The 15,493-nt window shown below is 42.1% G+C and overlaps 1 protein-coding gene across 2 annotated transcripts in view; it reads right to left on the minus strand.

Annotated features, from left to right (window-relative positions):
- The window catches only part of LOC126419116 (vacuolar protein sorting-associated protein 53 homolog), a 169,111-nt gene that overhangs the window by 118,191 nt on the left and 35,427 nt on the right, over positions 1–15,493 (minus strand). For both annotated transcript variants that reach the window (XM_050086213.1, XM_050086214.1), the window contains exon 5: positions 6,512–6,657. In XM_050086213.1, the coding sequence (XP_049942170.1) occupies positions 6,512–6,657 (146 nt within the window). The remainder of the gene's footprint in view (positions 1–6,511; positions 6,658–15,493) is intronic.

A 15,493-nucleotide genomic window follows, 5' to 3' on the forward strand; every position in this document is an offset into this window, starting at 1 on the left:
TTGTTGAAGATTCACGTTTCTCACCATATAGCAGAGATGATGAGTCGTGATGCACACAACAAAGAGACTGTCACAAATAAACTTTCGGCCAGCAAGGCCTTCGCTGAAAATAGATGACAGACACACAGACAGACACAGACACACACACACACACACACACAGACACACACACACACACACACACACACACACACACACACAACTCACAAACACGACTGCAGTCTCTGGCAACTGAAGCCACACTGCAAGCAGCAGTACACTGCAAGACGGGAGTGGCGACTCGGTGGGGCTGGAGGAGGCTAGGGTGGGGCAGGGGAGAGATAGTAGGGTAGGGGTGGGGGACCGAGAAGTGCTGCCGCGGAACGCACAGGGACAAGGTGGAAGGAGGGTAGGGCAGCTATATGCAGTCGTGAGGTCAGATGGAGGGTAGGGGAGAAGAGTGGAGGGGGGAGGTAGCGAATAAAGAGAAGAAAAAAGACTGGGTGTGATGGTGGAATGAGGGCTTTGTAGTGCTGGAATGGGAACAGGGAAGGGGATGGATGGGTGAGGACAACGACTAATGAAAGTTGAGGCCAGGTGGCTTATGGGAACGTAGGATGTATTTAATATTGTTACAGTCCACCCTGGATTTTCCATTATTTGAAGATTAATGTTTCCTAGGTAGAGTCCGCGACAAAGTTGTATGGGCTGCTCTTCTTTTGTGAGATGACTGTGATGGGTACCTCCTATCTTGATATGTTCCAGTTGTGGCTGCTTCCTAAACTGACTACTGGTTCCAAGAATTTCATTTTCCTACAAGACAGGGCAATCCCTCATCGGAACACTAATGGTGGTCGGTGAATAAAGGACAAGCTTCTGCATCACTGCACTGGATGTAGTGGCGAAGATGACTTGGGTTCCTAGGTCACCTGAGCTAAAGCCCTTTGACTTGCTTTGAGGGTACATTAAAGGCTGTGTTTATGTGCTCTCACTGCCAACAACACTGGAACAGCTCAGAGAGTGCATCAGTGCTGCTGTGGTGATCACTAACAGTATGTTGTTACATAAGGTGTGGAATGAACTTGACTACCACTTGAATGTGTGTGTGTGTGACCAGAGGGACTCTCTTAGAACATTTGTAGAGTGCAAAATGTTAAGTTTGGTGTTTACAGTTTTATTAGTGTTACAATGCAAGCTTTAAGACAAAAAAAGAAAAAGGTGCACCATGAAGGATTTACCCAAATTGTTCAGAAAGTTCTGGTGACTGGGTGCAATCCAAGTTGGGATTCACCACTGAAGACAATTCTACTCCAATCAATGAGACTCCAGGCTGAAGACATGCCTTGAGATGCCCCAGGCAGTGGTGGGATACCAACCTGACTACTGCCCACCACACAGCCCGACAACCAGGAGTGATGGTTTGGGGCATCATTTCTTTTCATAGCAGAACCCCTTTGGTTGTCATAAACAGTGCATTTCCTTACAGCACAGCCATATGTTGATTATGCCTTGTTTTGTCCTTCATGGAAAGCCATCCTGGACTTACATTTCAAGAAGATAATGCCTGCCCACATAAGGTGAGAGCTTCTACTGCTTGTCTTTGTGCTTGCCAAATCTTACCTTGGCCAGCAAGGTTGCTGGATCTCTGCCCAACTGACAAATTTTGAAGTATTATGGGCAGAGTCCTCCTGCCAGCAACTGGACAGAATTTGGCACAATATCCCTCAGAAGGACATCCAACAACTCATTTAATCAATGCCAAACCGAGTAACTGCTTGCATAAGGGCCAGAGGTAGGGCTAACATGTAACTTACTTGCTCCCATTGTGAGTCTGTTTTTTCTTTTTGTCTTAGGAGTGTATTTGTACATGTAATACTTCATAAAATATAGAGCTCTGAAAATGAATGGCTTATTTACAGTAGCCACATACTGTACAACTCTGTGGGAACTCCAACAGGCTATTTGCTGCAAATGACCTGGCCTCCAGACAGAGGGACTGATTCTTCTGGATGACAATATCCATCCTCCCACTGCAAGACGAATGCATGAGCTGTTACATGCATTATGTTGGGAACACTTGGAACATCCACACTACAGTCCTAACTTAACAGTCGATGACTTTCTCCTGTATGAGCCCCTAAAATTTCATTTGAGTGGTTGACATTTTGAAAACGATGATATCATAGCTGATGAGGTTACATATTGGGTGTGACAGCAACCAAAGGACTTCTTTGCTACCAGCTATCAATGGCTTGTAAAGATATGGGATAAGTGAATGTAAAGGATGAATATATAGAAAAATAAAATAAACGTTATGTTGATTATTACTGGCTCTACCCCATTTTGGCACTTATTTACTGACATACCGTACTACATACTAAAAAAAAAAAATCAAAAGGGTAAACTCATTTAATAACTTGATTCTCTGTAACAAGCTGACTAAATAAATAAATTTATCCAAAGAATAAGACATGCAATGGAAAATCCAGGATGGAATGTAACAATATTATGAAAAGGATAGTTGCAACTCACCATACAGCAGACGTGCTGAGTTGCAGATAGGCACAGCAAAAAGACTGTCTGAAATTGAGCTTTCGGCCATCAATGCCTTCATCGAAAATAGACAAAAGACACACACACTCATGCAAACACAACTCACACGCACATGACCACATCCTCTGGCTACTGAGGTCAGGCTGCGAGCAGCAGCACATGATGGGAGAGGGAACTGGGTGGTGGGGGTAAGGAGGAGGTTGGGACAGAGAGGGGTTCTCCTCTCAGCTCCAGCCTCCTCAAACCCACCACCCAGTTCCCTGTCCCATCACGCGCTGTAATGTCAAATATAAAATAGTTCTACCGTGAAGTGATGGAAGAATCCATCAACATGAAACGACTTGCATTAAATCTTGATTTTTGTTCTTGCCATTCTCTTGCTGCCAGAATTCCAAACCATGATTGGCTTCATCTACATGTTTAGCTTGTCCTTTGTAACAATATTATGAAAAGAGTACTCATTACTCACCATGCACCAAAGATGCTGAGTAGTAGTTGTGCCTATCTGCTACTCAGCAGATCTGAGAAAGACAGTAATATTCCCAATTTAGTAACCGCTAAAGGTATGTTATTCATTCAGAATACTGATGACGTAAATATACTGAATGTGTCCTTCATTTCTGGTGTCTAACAATCAGTGCGATGTATGCTCTTACTCACAACATAGTGAGACCGAAGAATCTACTTTAGAGTAGGGAGATTGTAATCAGCTGACCCCCATACACCATAGCAAACACATTCCTTTTTTTAACAGTGGAAGATGAAAGTGTGGTTTCAGTCCAGATTTTACACTTTTCTGTGAAACAGCATCTCATCAATATATGAAATCTATTTGAAAAGGTATTGTAAGGACTCAAGAGAGACCCATAATGTGACTGTGTTTCCTGCTTTTAGACCGCAAAATGTTCCGTCCAGGAAAAAGTATAACTCAAAAATGGCTAATTGGGAATAATCTAAACTTCACATTACTACAAGCAATGTGTTAATAATCTGTTTTACAACAAACCATTGCCACCAAATAAAAAGTGCTGCCACCTGTGGGTAATGACAACAGATAAAGATGGCAAAAACAGTTACTGCAACAAGAGGCCAAAAAGCCTGAAAGTAATTAAGGCATATTATCAATGACCCACAAAAGGTACCACCACACTGTACCAACCTCCTAATCAAATTACTTGCTGGTCCCTCATAAGAAGAAAATCTTAAAATCAGTGGAAGAAAAAACAAAACTTCATAATGGAGAATAACAGACAAACTTACGTGTTTTCAAGGCCATTTACTATGGAAGAAATGAATAAGGAAAATAATAAATGCAAGAACGGAAAGGCAGTAGGTCAGGATGATACTTGCAACAATAAATAAAACATTTTGGGCCTCTGGCCAGAGAATGGTGGCTTACATTTATGTAACATCATCATTTACTCCTGGAAAGTGCCACAAACATGTGGGAAAAATAGAGTTATAGCAATCCTTAAATCAGGGAAACATTCAAGTGATCCTAAAAATTGCATAATCTTCTCTTTTCCGTGTCAGCTATTTGAATGTCCACAGGGAATAAACCAGAAAGAAAGACAAAGCTCACTGAACTACTCGTGATACCTGGACAAGCTGTGAAAACCAAGTGTAAATTGTCTGCTAGGAAATGCAGCAGCTACTCCAACATACTATAATTTACACATTCAATTATACTACTATGTCACCTATTTTGATTTTTTTTTTTTTATAAGCTATGCTGTTATACAAATTACATGTGTGTGTTTAATTACGTCAGTTTTAACATTAGTAAATAAATAAAGAATTTCATAATCATAATTTTTATCTATCTTATAATACACTTCAAATGAGTGCTACCACTACCACCTCCAGTTCTACTAAATCATTTAATGTATAACTACATATCTGTAAAAACGTCTACTTTCATTTATACATTGCCTGACAAAAAAATGAAGCACCTAGAAGATATGGTTGGACATCATTGTAACTTCATGTATGTACACACCATTGGCAGGTATGTAAAAGAAGAGAGATGTGATTATCTGTCACAGGTAGAATGAGCTACAGAGTGCATTAATATTGTCTGTGTTTAGTGTTGTTACCAGAGCTGGTAGAGTTAATAAGGGGGTGAACTGCATCAGATGTTGAGCGATCCCTGCGAAGGACATGGAGATGCAGCATACTTGTTAGAGGCAGCGTTATCAGCATCTGACACGAGTTTCAAAGAGACCTCACTGTGGGTCCCCATTCAGCTGGATGGTCAAACTGTGCAATATCCAAATATGTGGAGCTTTTGGATGCAACAGCAGCCTGATGTTGAACAGCATGGGAATATGAGTGCAGGCATCTCGTCGTTAGTGTTCCAATCAACCTCAACTGACAACCACAAGAGGGGATCGTTGTATTGTGGACCACACACATTGTAACTCCTTGACATGTGTACCTACCATTCGAAAAAAAGTAATGCACTCCCTGCAACATTCTGTGTAATCCCGCACTGCTGGTTGGAGACTATCAGTAATAAGAATAGGGAATTCTGTCCCATAAATAGGCTGCCATTAACACCACGACACAAACGGCTGCATTTGGAACAGTGCAGTGACAGGAATGAGTAGACTGCTGAGGAATGACATCACATTGTGTTCCGTGATGAATCGTGATTCTGCACAACCCCAGATGACCTCAGTCAGCAAGCATGGCAGCAACACTGGGCGAGGTCCCAGTCTTCAAATACATAGGATACATTGCAGGATGAGTTCCACCTGCACATTTCAGAAAAGCTGATGCTGGCAGGAAGGATTCAGATGGTGCAGGCTAAGAAGCAGTCACTAAGGTGAAGTGCATCATGACGGGCAGCATTTTCAGTAACTGGGTGGTCCAGCTGTCTCTTGGCCATTCGCGAAAAGCAGCGCGATTCGTCATGGGGACATTTAGTCAGCGCGAGAGCGTTACGGAGATGCTGAACAAGCTCCAGTGGCGGACACTTCAAGAAAGGCGTTACGCAATACGGAGAGGTTTATTATCGAAATTACGAGAGAGCACATTCCGGGAAGAGATGGGCAACATATTACTACCGCCCACATATATCTCGCGTAATGATCACAACGAAAAGATCCGAGAAATTAGAGCAAATACGGAGACTTACAAGCAGTCGTTCTTCCCACGCACAATTCGTGAATGGAACAGGGAAGTGGGGATCAGATAGTGGTACAATAAGTACCCTCCGCCATACACCGTAAGGTGGCTCGCGGAGTATAGATGTAGATGTAGATGTAGATAAGGACAGACAGTTTATTAGTTGTCATGCCTAGCACAGTGTTTACAGCTTAGTTTGTAGATCATGTGGCTGCTTTCAAATGTGATCTACAAACCAAGCTGCAACCACTGTGCTGTTTTCTACTTGGGCATTGCAACTAACAAGCTGTCTGTCCACATGAATGGCCACCGACAAACTATGGCCAAGAGACAGCTGGAACACCTGGTTGCTGAATATGCTTCCCAACATGATGTGCTTCACTTCTTAGACTGCTTCGTAGCCTGTGCCATCTGGATCCTTTCCACCAACACCACATTTTCTAAGCTGCACAGGTGGGAACTCTCTCAGCAGTATATTCTACATTCTCACAGCCCCTTGGCCTCGGCCTTTGCTAGTCCCTGTCCACTTACCTATCTCCTTCCCTGCACCAATTCCAATACTACACAGGCGTCTATTCCATCAATGCACCCTCCAGCCTCTTTCTCCACTTCTCTACTTTTCCACTCCCTTCACCCACCTCAATCCTCCCAACAGCCCTACCCTGTCCCCACCATGTCCTCGAACGTTATTCGTCAAGAGACAGCAGTTGTATCAAAGCAAGATAACTCTTCACACAACATAACAGCAAACTTTATAACGATGAACACATCAAAATGTCATGAAGTTTAAAAAAGAGAAAAAAAATGAGCATTTTTGACAATTAATATACCATACACAGCTGTTACTTACTTCACTTTTGGATCCAGAACAGACACAACTCGACAAGCTTCTGCTAATTGTTTAGTAGGTGCAAAATGTTTGGCATTAGGACCAGAAAAAGCATCACGGAAATCTGCTGTTATTTGTGTTGCTAATTCCAAATGTATTTTGTTAACCTAGTAAGTAAAAGCAAAATAAAAAATACAATACATTAAAATTTAGAAAATACTTCACAATTTTAAAGCATTGTTTTCCTTTATTAAGAACAAGTACCAAAGTAAGAGGAAAGCAACATTATGTCAGCCCATTCATGAGGAGTGTTTGGTTCTTCTAGTCAGCCTTTTGGAATTTCAGTCTTCAGTCGGTGTCCAAATTAGTAATTGAGATATCATACCAAATACACACAGTAATATTTTTGTAAATACACAAGAAATGGTTAGCAAAAAACTAGAAAATTTCTGCATTTTAAAAATATACCACATTTTGTCCACCTCATCAAATGATATGACATAAAATATGTAAACTCTAAAATGGAGTTAAAGAATATTAAAATAACTAAATACTACTTCCAAAAGGGAAAAATATCAGAAAGGCCGGGATAGAATGTGTGTGTGTGTGTGTGTGTGTGTGTGTGTGTGTGTGGAGGGGGGGGGGGGGGGGGCGCATGCACGCGCGAGCCCATGTGTGGATGCTCGTGTGTGTGTACGAAGTAAAGCATATGTTAATTAACACTGCAATGAGTGACTTTTCCCTACTACTGACGGGTAATTTCTTCTCATCCTTGGTAATTTTAAGATTTCATATTTGTAGTGGCCCATGGAGATTACTTGAAATGCTATTTAACCATGGGATCATTGCTCTCAGGGAAGACATTGTTATAACTTCAAGTTGAAGAAATATATTTCAAGGACGACACGAAACATGTAAGTCACAGATCAAGTAAACAAAGTAAGACGTGTGTACACTTCAACAGTCAAATCAGAACTGAGTCCGAGTCTAGAGGCCGCTGGCTGGCTGGCTGGCCGCTTAGGTGGCGCTGCTGCTGCATGGCTGGCAGACAGCGCCGCATGTAGAGGACGCGTGTAACTGCGCGGCGGCACTTTGAAAGATCGGCGAGTCACAACACTTTTCCCCCTTTGAAGTTTTTGCACATGTCTTGATGGAGGTGGCCTGTAGATTGCTAACGTCCATAGGTATTGTTTGACTGGCCATAAAGTCTCGAGGAGGAGGCTTCCCTACGGACGGAAGTGTCCCTGATGATAATGGGTCGAAATGACAGGACATGTGGTGGTCGCATCTGCTGGGGTCCCATGCACCAATCTGCCCATTGCGGCAAGTCCGGCTGTTATAACAGGAGACATGGGCGATGTGTCAATGTCCGTATGAGAAGGAGGCAAGTAGAGTTGTTCCGACAGATGGTGGTCATCTGGTTCCTGCATGGGCACGTCTCCTGTTGGTGTCAGTTCTTGTGCTGGCACCGAGATGATGGTAAGAGGACTGCGTTGTGAGTAATAAGGGATTCCAGGATCCCGAGCGTCAGGTAGAGCCAAAGGTGGTGTAGCGGCATCCGGAACAGGCGTTGCTGGCACACGAGGCCGAAACTGGCCCGAATGATGCACTGCAACACCCATGTCCATCTGGATTTCATACAGGCATCGGCCACAGTGTCATAAGATGCGGCCAGGACTCCATTTTGGCCGCCTGCCATATCCCCGTACCCATACAAGGTCGCCGGGGTTGAACCGGCCAAGCGAAGGCATCCGCGGCTGTGAGGTGGAAGGCCGCAGAAGATGAAATAGCGAGCGGGGCTGTCGGCTATATAAGAGCTCAGCCGGGCTGTGGTCGCCCATGGGGGTGAAACAGTAAGAAGGCAGAAATTGGAGAAGCGCAGCATCAGCAGCAGAAGAAGTCAGGAGTTTCCTCATATGAGCCTTAAATGTGTGGGCCAGACATTCAGCCTCACCGTTTGACTGTGGATGGAAAGGACGGGCCGTGACGTGCATGACGCCATGACGGGCACAAAAATCCGCATAATCGGAAGAGGCAAATTGTGGACCATTATCAGTAACAAGAGTAGAGGGAAGGCCTTCCAAAGAGAAAATGCGAGCTAGAGCATTTGTGGCTGCCGCGGTGGTAGGCAACGTGCAACGGACAATGAAAGGAAAGTTAGAGTAGGCGTCAATAATGAGAAGCCAATAAGTACCTAAAAAAGGTACCTCAAAGTCAGCATGAATACGCTCTCAGGGCTTCTCAGGCGAAGGCCACGGTGACAAAGATGACCTCGGGGCAGCAGCCTGTGACACACAAGGGCCGCAAGCAGCGACCATGTGTGCGATTTCAGAGTCGATGCCGGGCCAGTACACATGACGACGCACCAGAGATTTTGTGGGAGAGACACCCAGTGCCCTTGGTGAAGGAGGCGCAAGACCAAAGCACGCAAAGACGCAGGTACCACAACTCGCAGCGAAGCATTTTCGGTGGAAAGGATGATAACACCATCCCTAGCCCTGAGGCGGTAACGGAAAGCGTAGTAGTTCTGTAATGGATCAGAAGTCTTAGCGGATGGACGATTTGGCCAACCCTTCTGAATACAGCGTAAAACCCAGGAGAGGGTAGGATCAGAACTCGTAGCAGCCGCCAGCCAGTCCCCGGTGATGGGGAACCCGTCCACAACCCGCTGCTTGGGAACATCCAGGTGGAAACACCAAAGTTCGTCCCTATCGAATGCAAGATCAGGACCCATGGGAAGGCGTGACAGTGCATCAGCATTCGCATGTTGAGCCGTCGGCCGGAAATGAATCTCATAATTGAAATGAGACAAGTAAAGAGCCCAACGCTGGAGGCGGTGTGCAGCCTTGTCGGGAAGTGATGTTGATGGATGAAACAAGGAAACAAGTGGTTTGCGATCCGTAACAAGATGAAATTTGCATCCATAGAGAAAAATACCAAACTTATGAAGAACATAAATAAAGGCCAAAGCTTCTTTTTCAATTTGAGAATAGTGGTGGTGGTTAGTGTTTAACGTTCCGTCGACAATGAGGTCATTAGAGACGGAGCGCAAGCTTGGGTTAGGGAAGGATTGGGAAGGAAATCGGCCGTGCCCTTTCAAAGGAACCATCCCGGCATTTGCCTGAAGCGATTTAGGGAAATCACGGAAAACCTAAATCAGGATGGCCGGAGATGTCACTGAACCGTCGTCCTCCCGAATGCGAGTCCAGAATTTGAGAATACTTACGTTGTGCATCCGTGAGTGTATTGGAGGCATAAGCAATGGGTTGTTCAGAACCATCAGAAAAACGGTGCCCATGGACTGCACCAACCCTGTATTGAGAGGCGTCCGTGGCAAGAACAAGATGTTGGCCAGGTCGATAAGTAGCCAGGCACGGGACCTGTTTCAGCATTGTCTTCAATTTCTGGAAAGCTGCATTGCATGACGCAGACCAGTGAAGAGGCATGTTTTTATGCAACAGGTGATGCAACGGCTGAGCCACCAAAGCAGCAGATGGTAAAAACCTGTGGTAGTATGCTATTTTCCCCAAGAAGGCCTGCAGTTTCTTAACAGATGTAGGGCGAGGAAGGGCATCGATCGCAGCAACAGTTTGCTGAAGCGGACGAATACCATCCCGAGACAGTTGGAACCCGAAGTATGTGATAGATGCCTGAAAAAACTGTGATTTCTGAAGATTACATTTAAGACCGGCAATCTGTAAGACATGAAAAAGTGTGTGGAGATTCTGAAGATGTTCTTCAGTGGTGGAGCCAGTGACAACAATGTCGTCAATGTAATTGATACACCCAGGGACAGGGAGCAATAATTGTTCTAAGAATCACTGAAAGAGAGCAGGGGCGCTGGCAACCCCGAATGGCAATCGTTGGTATTGATAGAGGTCGAAAGGCGTGTTAAGGACCAGAAACTGCCGGGAAGCAGTGTCGAGAGGAAGTTGATGATAAGCTTCTGACAGGTCAAGTTAAGAAAAATACTGGTTTCCAGCAAGTTTAATGAACATTTCTTCAGGTTGAGGCATAGGGTAAGTGTCGATAAGGCATTGAGCATTTACAGTGGCCTTGAAATTGCCACAGAGACGAATATCACCATTTGGCTTAGCAATGACAATGACAGGAGAGGACCACTCACTGAAAGTGACAGGAAGCAAGACCCCTGAAGCCGTGAGACGATCCAGTTCCCGTTTGATCTGATCACGAAGGGCCACAGAAATGGGCCGAGCCCGAAAAAACTTAGGCCGAGCAGTGGGTTTGAGAGTGGTATGAGCTTCAAAGTCATTTGCACAGCCTAACCCAGGAGAAAAAAGGGACGAAAATGTCATCGACAAGGGCTTTACAAATGTCTGCTTGTGTCTGTGTATGTGTGGATGGATATGTGTGTGTGTGTGAGTGTATACCTGTCCTTTTCCCCCCCTAAGGTAAGTCTTTCCGCTCCCGGGATTGGAATGACTCCTTACCCTCTCCCTTAAAACCCACATCCTTTCGTCTTTCCCTCTCCTTCCCTCTTTCCTGATGAAGCAACCGTTGGTTGCGAAAGCTTGAATTTTGTGTGTATGTTTGTGTTTGTTTGTGTGTCTATCGACCTGCCAGCGCTTTCGTATGGTAAGTCACATCATCTTTGTTTTTAGATATATTTTTCCTGCGTTGAATGTTTCCCTCTATTATATTCATATCATTAATTCTATAATAACTGTCACTTAAGTTAATATTACACTGTAAGGAAGTTAATTAGAGTATATTTCATATTATCTATTGATGGTTTCATTTATTTTAGAGTATCTAAGAAAAAAAAAGGACCTATAGGCCGGTTTCCACATTTAGCCGTAGGTTTACGTACAAACTTAAGACATTTGTGTAAGTATTAAGTGAAGAATTTAGGTTGTTTTCATTCCACATACATTTAGTAGTGGCATATCTACTTGGGGAATTAAAGGTTTTAAATTCTATCTTTTATTTCCTTACAAAACATGTAAAGTCCAGATTGAGCATACATGATCTTGGGCCTAATTTTTCGGGTATACAAGTTTTAAGTTTTAACGTTAGTTTAAGTGCATTATGTTACTATATTAACAGTACACATGTATATTATTGTTCCACATAATTAGTGACTCTTGTGAGCTTTTATTGCCTAGATAAATTTTGTAAAAATATTGTAAACAACAATGAGTGAAAAGTGTGAGCTGCTGTGGAAAAGTTAGTTCTGGGATTCTATGCAACTGCTGAGACAGATGGTGACATTGAGGGGAACATAGTGGCGTGGGAATTGTGGAAGTAAACAGATCTCTTCCATGGTATTGCAAGAGTATGTTCAAGGGATAGGAAAACAGCTGAACAGGAAGGGAAGATTAGAGCCCTTGAGGCTGAATTGGATAGTGCTAGGGAAGAACTGATTAGGTTAACAGGGGAAAAGGATGAACACCGGTGGGAAGTGGTAGCAAGGATTAGGGGCCACAGAAAGAGAACAGTTTCTAACAGTTTCATCATTGGCACAGAGAATAGATTTCCCTTGCTACCTCAATTAACAAAGAAAGAGGCTCAGGTAGATGTAAGTGTAGTCAACACTCAATAGACTTCCATCAGGAAACCAAGCATTTGAAAGAAATCAGAAAGTAGGAGGAAAGTTCTGCTGTTAGGTAGTAGCCGTGGAAGAGGTGTGGGCCAGATCTTGCAGGAAAAAATTAGGTGTCAGGTACAAGGTCACAAGTTTTTTCAAGTCTAGTGCATGTCTTAGCCAAGTGATAGAGGATGTAGGATCATTGTGCAAGAATTTTACGAAGTAGAATCATGTTATGGTAGTGGGTGGAGCAGGAAACAGTATTGGTAGAGATCAGGTTCACAATATTGAATGTGATATGGTAAAAATAGCAATTGCAACGAACCATACAATTGTTGGCTTGGTTTCTGTTTTCATGCAGTACAATTTGCCCCAACTGAACAGCTCTGTGAGGAGGGTAAATATGGAGCTAGGCCAGCTGCTTCAGGCAACTACTTTGTTAGGCATAGGTTTGGTTCCTGTATTGATAGGTGGGACTTCACAAGACATAGCCTGCATCTCAGTAGGAAAAGGAAGGGTACATTGGTTGAGATGATAGCAAAATCTTTGGAGGAAAAGTGGGGAGGGGGGGGATGTGCGTACTGAAACTCACGGGAGTACCTCTTTTTTAGGCTAAGATCAGTGTACAGTGATTCAACATTGAATGAAATTAAGTGTAATGAGAAGCTCAAAAAGGTAGGTACTAGAGATGTTAAAATATCACAAGATTGTCATAAAAGTACAATGAAAAATAAAGTTAGTATGTCACAAGATTCTCATGGAAGCACAGTGAAAAATAATGTTAGTATATTGCATAAGAATATCAGGAGATTAAAAAACAAATTAGACGAGCTTCTTGTTTGTTTAGAAGATTTAGAAACCCGAGGGTGGAATAGATGTATTATGCCTGTCTGACAATCATTTAGTCACAGATACAGAAAAGTTAAATGGTAGGCGGATATAAGCTTTCAGCACATGTAAGTAGAGAAACTATGGAGAGAGGAGGAGTTGCTGCTTATGTTAAAATCTGTAACTGTGGGAAAAATTTAGAAACTAAAAAATGCGTGTAGAGCAACATATAGAAGCATGTACATGTGAGCTTAAACCAAATAATGGCACTTTTATAATTGTTGCTGTGTACAGGTCCCCATCAGAAAATTTTCAGCTATTTTTTAAAAGCTTGGATTTTTTGTTGTACTATCTGTCAGGCACAGGGAAGCAAATTATTGTTTGTGAGGATTTCAATGTAGATTTTCTGAAAGAGCCAGATAGAAAGTTTGACCTGGAAGTATTACTTGGTTCCTTCAATATGACATCAGTTATTGATTTTCCTACATGGGTGGTACAGGAAAGCAGCACACTGGTAGATCATGTTTACATAGACCAAGATAAATTTAATAAAATAAAAATTTTTTCTGTTAAGAATGGTCTGTCTGATCATGACGCACAGCTAGTTACAGTATATGACATAGCTCCATGCAGTAATGCAAAACAATCCTCTGAAATAATGCATTCAATTAACGATTTAATAACTGAAAATTTTAGGGAAAGCTTGCAACAGTTAGACTGGGATGAGGTGTACAGAGAACCTGTGGCTAATTTAAAATTTAGATATTTCATGATATCTTTGAAAGTATATTCAAAAAGTTTCCCTAAGAAAACAGTGAAAAATATTTGTAATAAACCATCTAAAAAGCCATGGCTTACTGAAGGGATAAAAATATCTTGCAAACAGAAAAGGGAAATGTATCTTACAGCTAGGAGGAGTAAAGATCCACAAACAGTGAAACATTACAAAAACTGTATTAAGAAAAGTTGAACAAAAAAGAAGGGACAAGGGAATGAGAACTTCGGAAATTTCATCCATTTTTCGTCTGGAGTTGTAAAACACGAACAAGCAAAAGCAGGTGTTTCCATTCTAATTAACAAAGCTCGGAGCGCTTACATCAGGGACTATGCATTTTTATGCGAAAGAATTGTCACTATTACCATCAAGTTATATGGCACTGAAACAGTTATAATAGGGGTTTATGCACCAAATGACGATGTGGCACAGCAAACCAAAGACCATTTCTACCAGAAATTAGGCCATCTACTCAACCAAGTCAAAAAGCACCAAGAAGTAAGATTAGCAGGAGATTTTAATGTGAGGTTTGGCTCACAAGTAAATGATGCAGTAGTAGGAAGATATGGAGGAAATGCCATTAATAGTTCTGGAGAAAATCTTGTAAATTCTGTAACCAATATGACTCGAAAATTCTGAACATACACTATTCACATAAAGATATCCACAGATAATGGCTCTGAGCACTATGGGACTTATATCCACAGATATATATAGGAGAAACCATCATTACAGCAGAAATCAATAATTGATTACATCATTACCAAGCAAGGGCCAGAAATGGTAGTTCAAGATTATTGAGTCATGCGGGGAGCCAACTGTGGGTCTGATCACTACTTAGTTTTAGCAAAGTTGACATACCTATTTAGGAAAAAAAACCATCAACTGGACAAGTGGCTGACCACAGAAATCATGAGAAATTGGAGCAGGCAAGGTATAAGCTCTTTCTCCTGAAGCAGTTCAGTATCAAGGATTTATTTCAATGTAGATCAGAAAATGAACTAAAAGCAATTCCAGAAGATGACAATGTTGAAGTGTAATATGAAAATATTAAAAAAGCAATTACAAAAATTTCTCTAGAGGTACTAGGGACTGAGAGTAAGAATCTAGGTAAACGGGATCCTCCATGGATGTCCGATGACCTGAAGATGTTGATCAGGGAAAAGAAAAATCTCTACAAAAATGGTTATCAACTAAATCACTACAGGACAGACAAAACTACCAGACAACAAATTACAAATTAAGAAACAGAATTAAATTAGAAAAGAACAAGATGTGGGAAGAGAAATGTATTGAAATTCAGAGTCTAATAGGTGGGTCAGAAACAACAGAAGTGTGGAGGAAAATTACCAGTATGAAGAAAACACAAGTAAACAAAGCAGTGGACAACCTAATTCCCTTAAAGGAATGGAAAAAGTAATATGTGGACCTTTTAACTGAAGATGGGCCATATTACATGCAAGGGAATGAAGAGAAGATGGAAGTAACTGACCGAAATGTAAACATTACAATAGAGAAAGTGAATTGTGCAAAAATTAAAATGAAGAATGGCCGATCACCTGGTCAAGGAAACATTCCTGTTGAATAATTGAAGGCTGGAGGAAGATATCTGAAGAAATGAATAACCTGCCTGATGAACAATTGTTGTAAAGGGATTGAAATTCCCTCAGAATGGAAAAAGTCATATATGGTTTCTATTTTAAAGAAAGGGAATAGAAAAAAAACAAACTGCTATGGAGGCATTAGTGTCAACTGTACAATGAACCACTTATTTGGCAAGATAATGTTTGAAAAAATTAGACAAAATGTTGGCCACCATATAGGGGAATACCAGAGTGGGTTTAGGCAGAAC

This window comes from Schistocerca serialis, chromosome 9, assembly GCF_023864345.2.
Source record: "Schistocerca serialis cubense isolate TAMUIC-IGC-003099 chromosome 9, iqSchSeri2.2, whole genome shotgun sequence".
Taxonomy (NCBI): Eukaryota; Metazoa; Arthropoda; class Insecta; order Orthoptera; family Acrididae; genus Schistocerca; species Schistocerca serialis.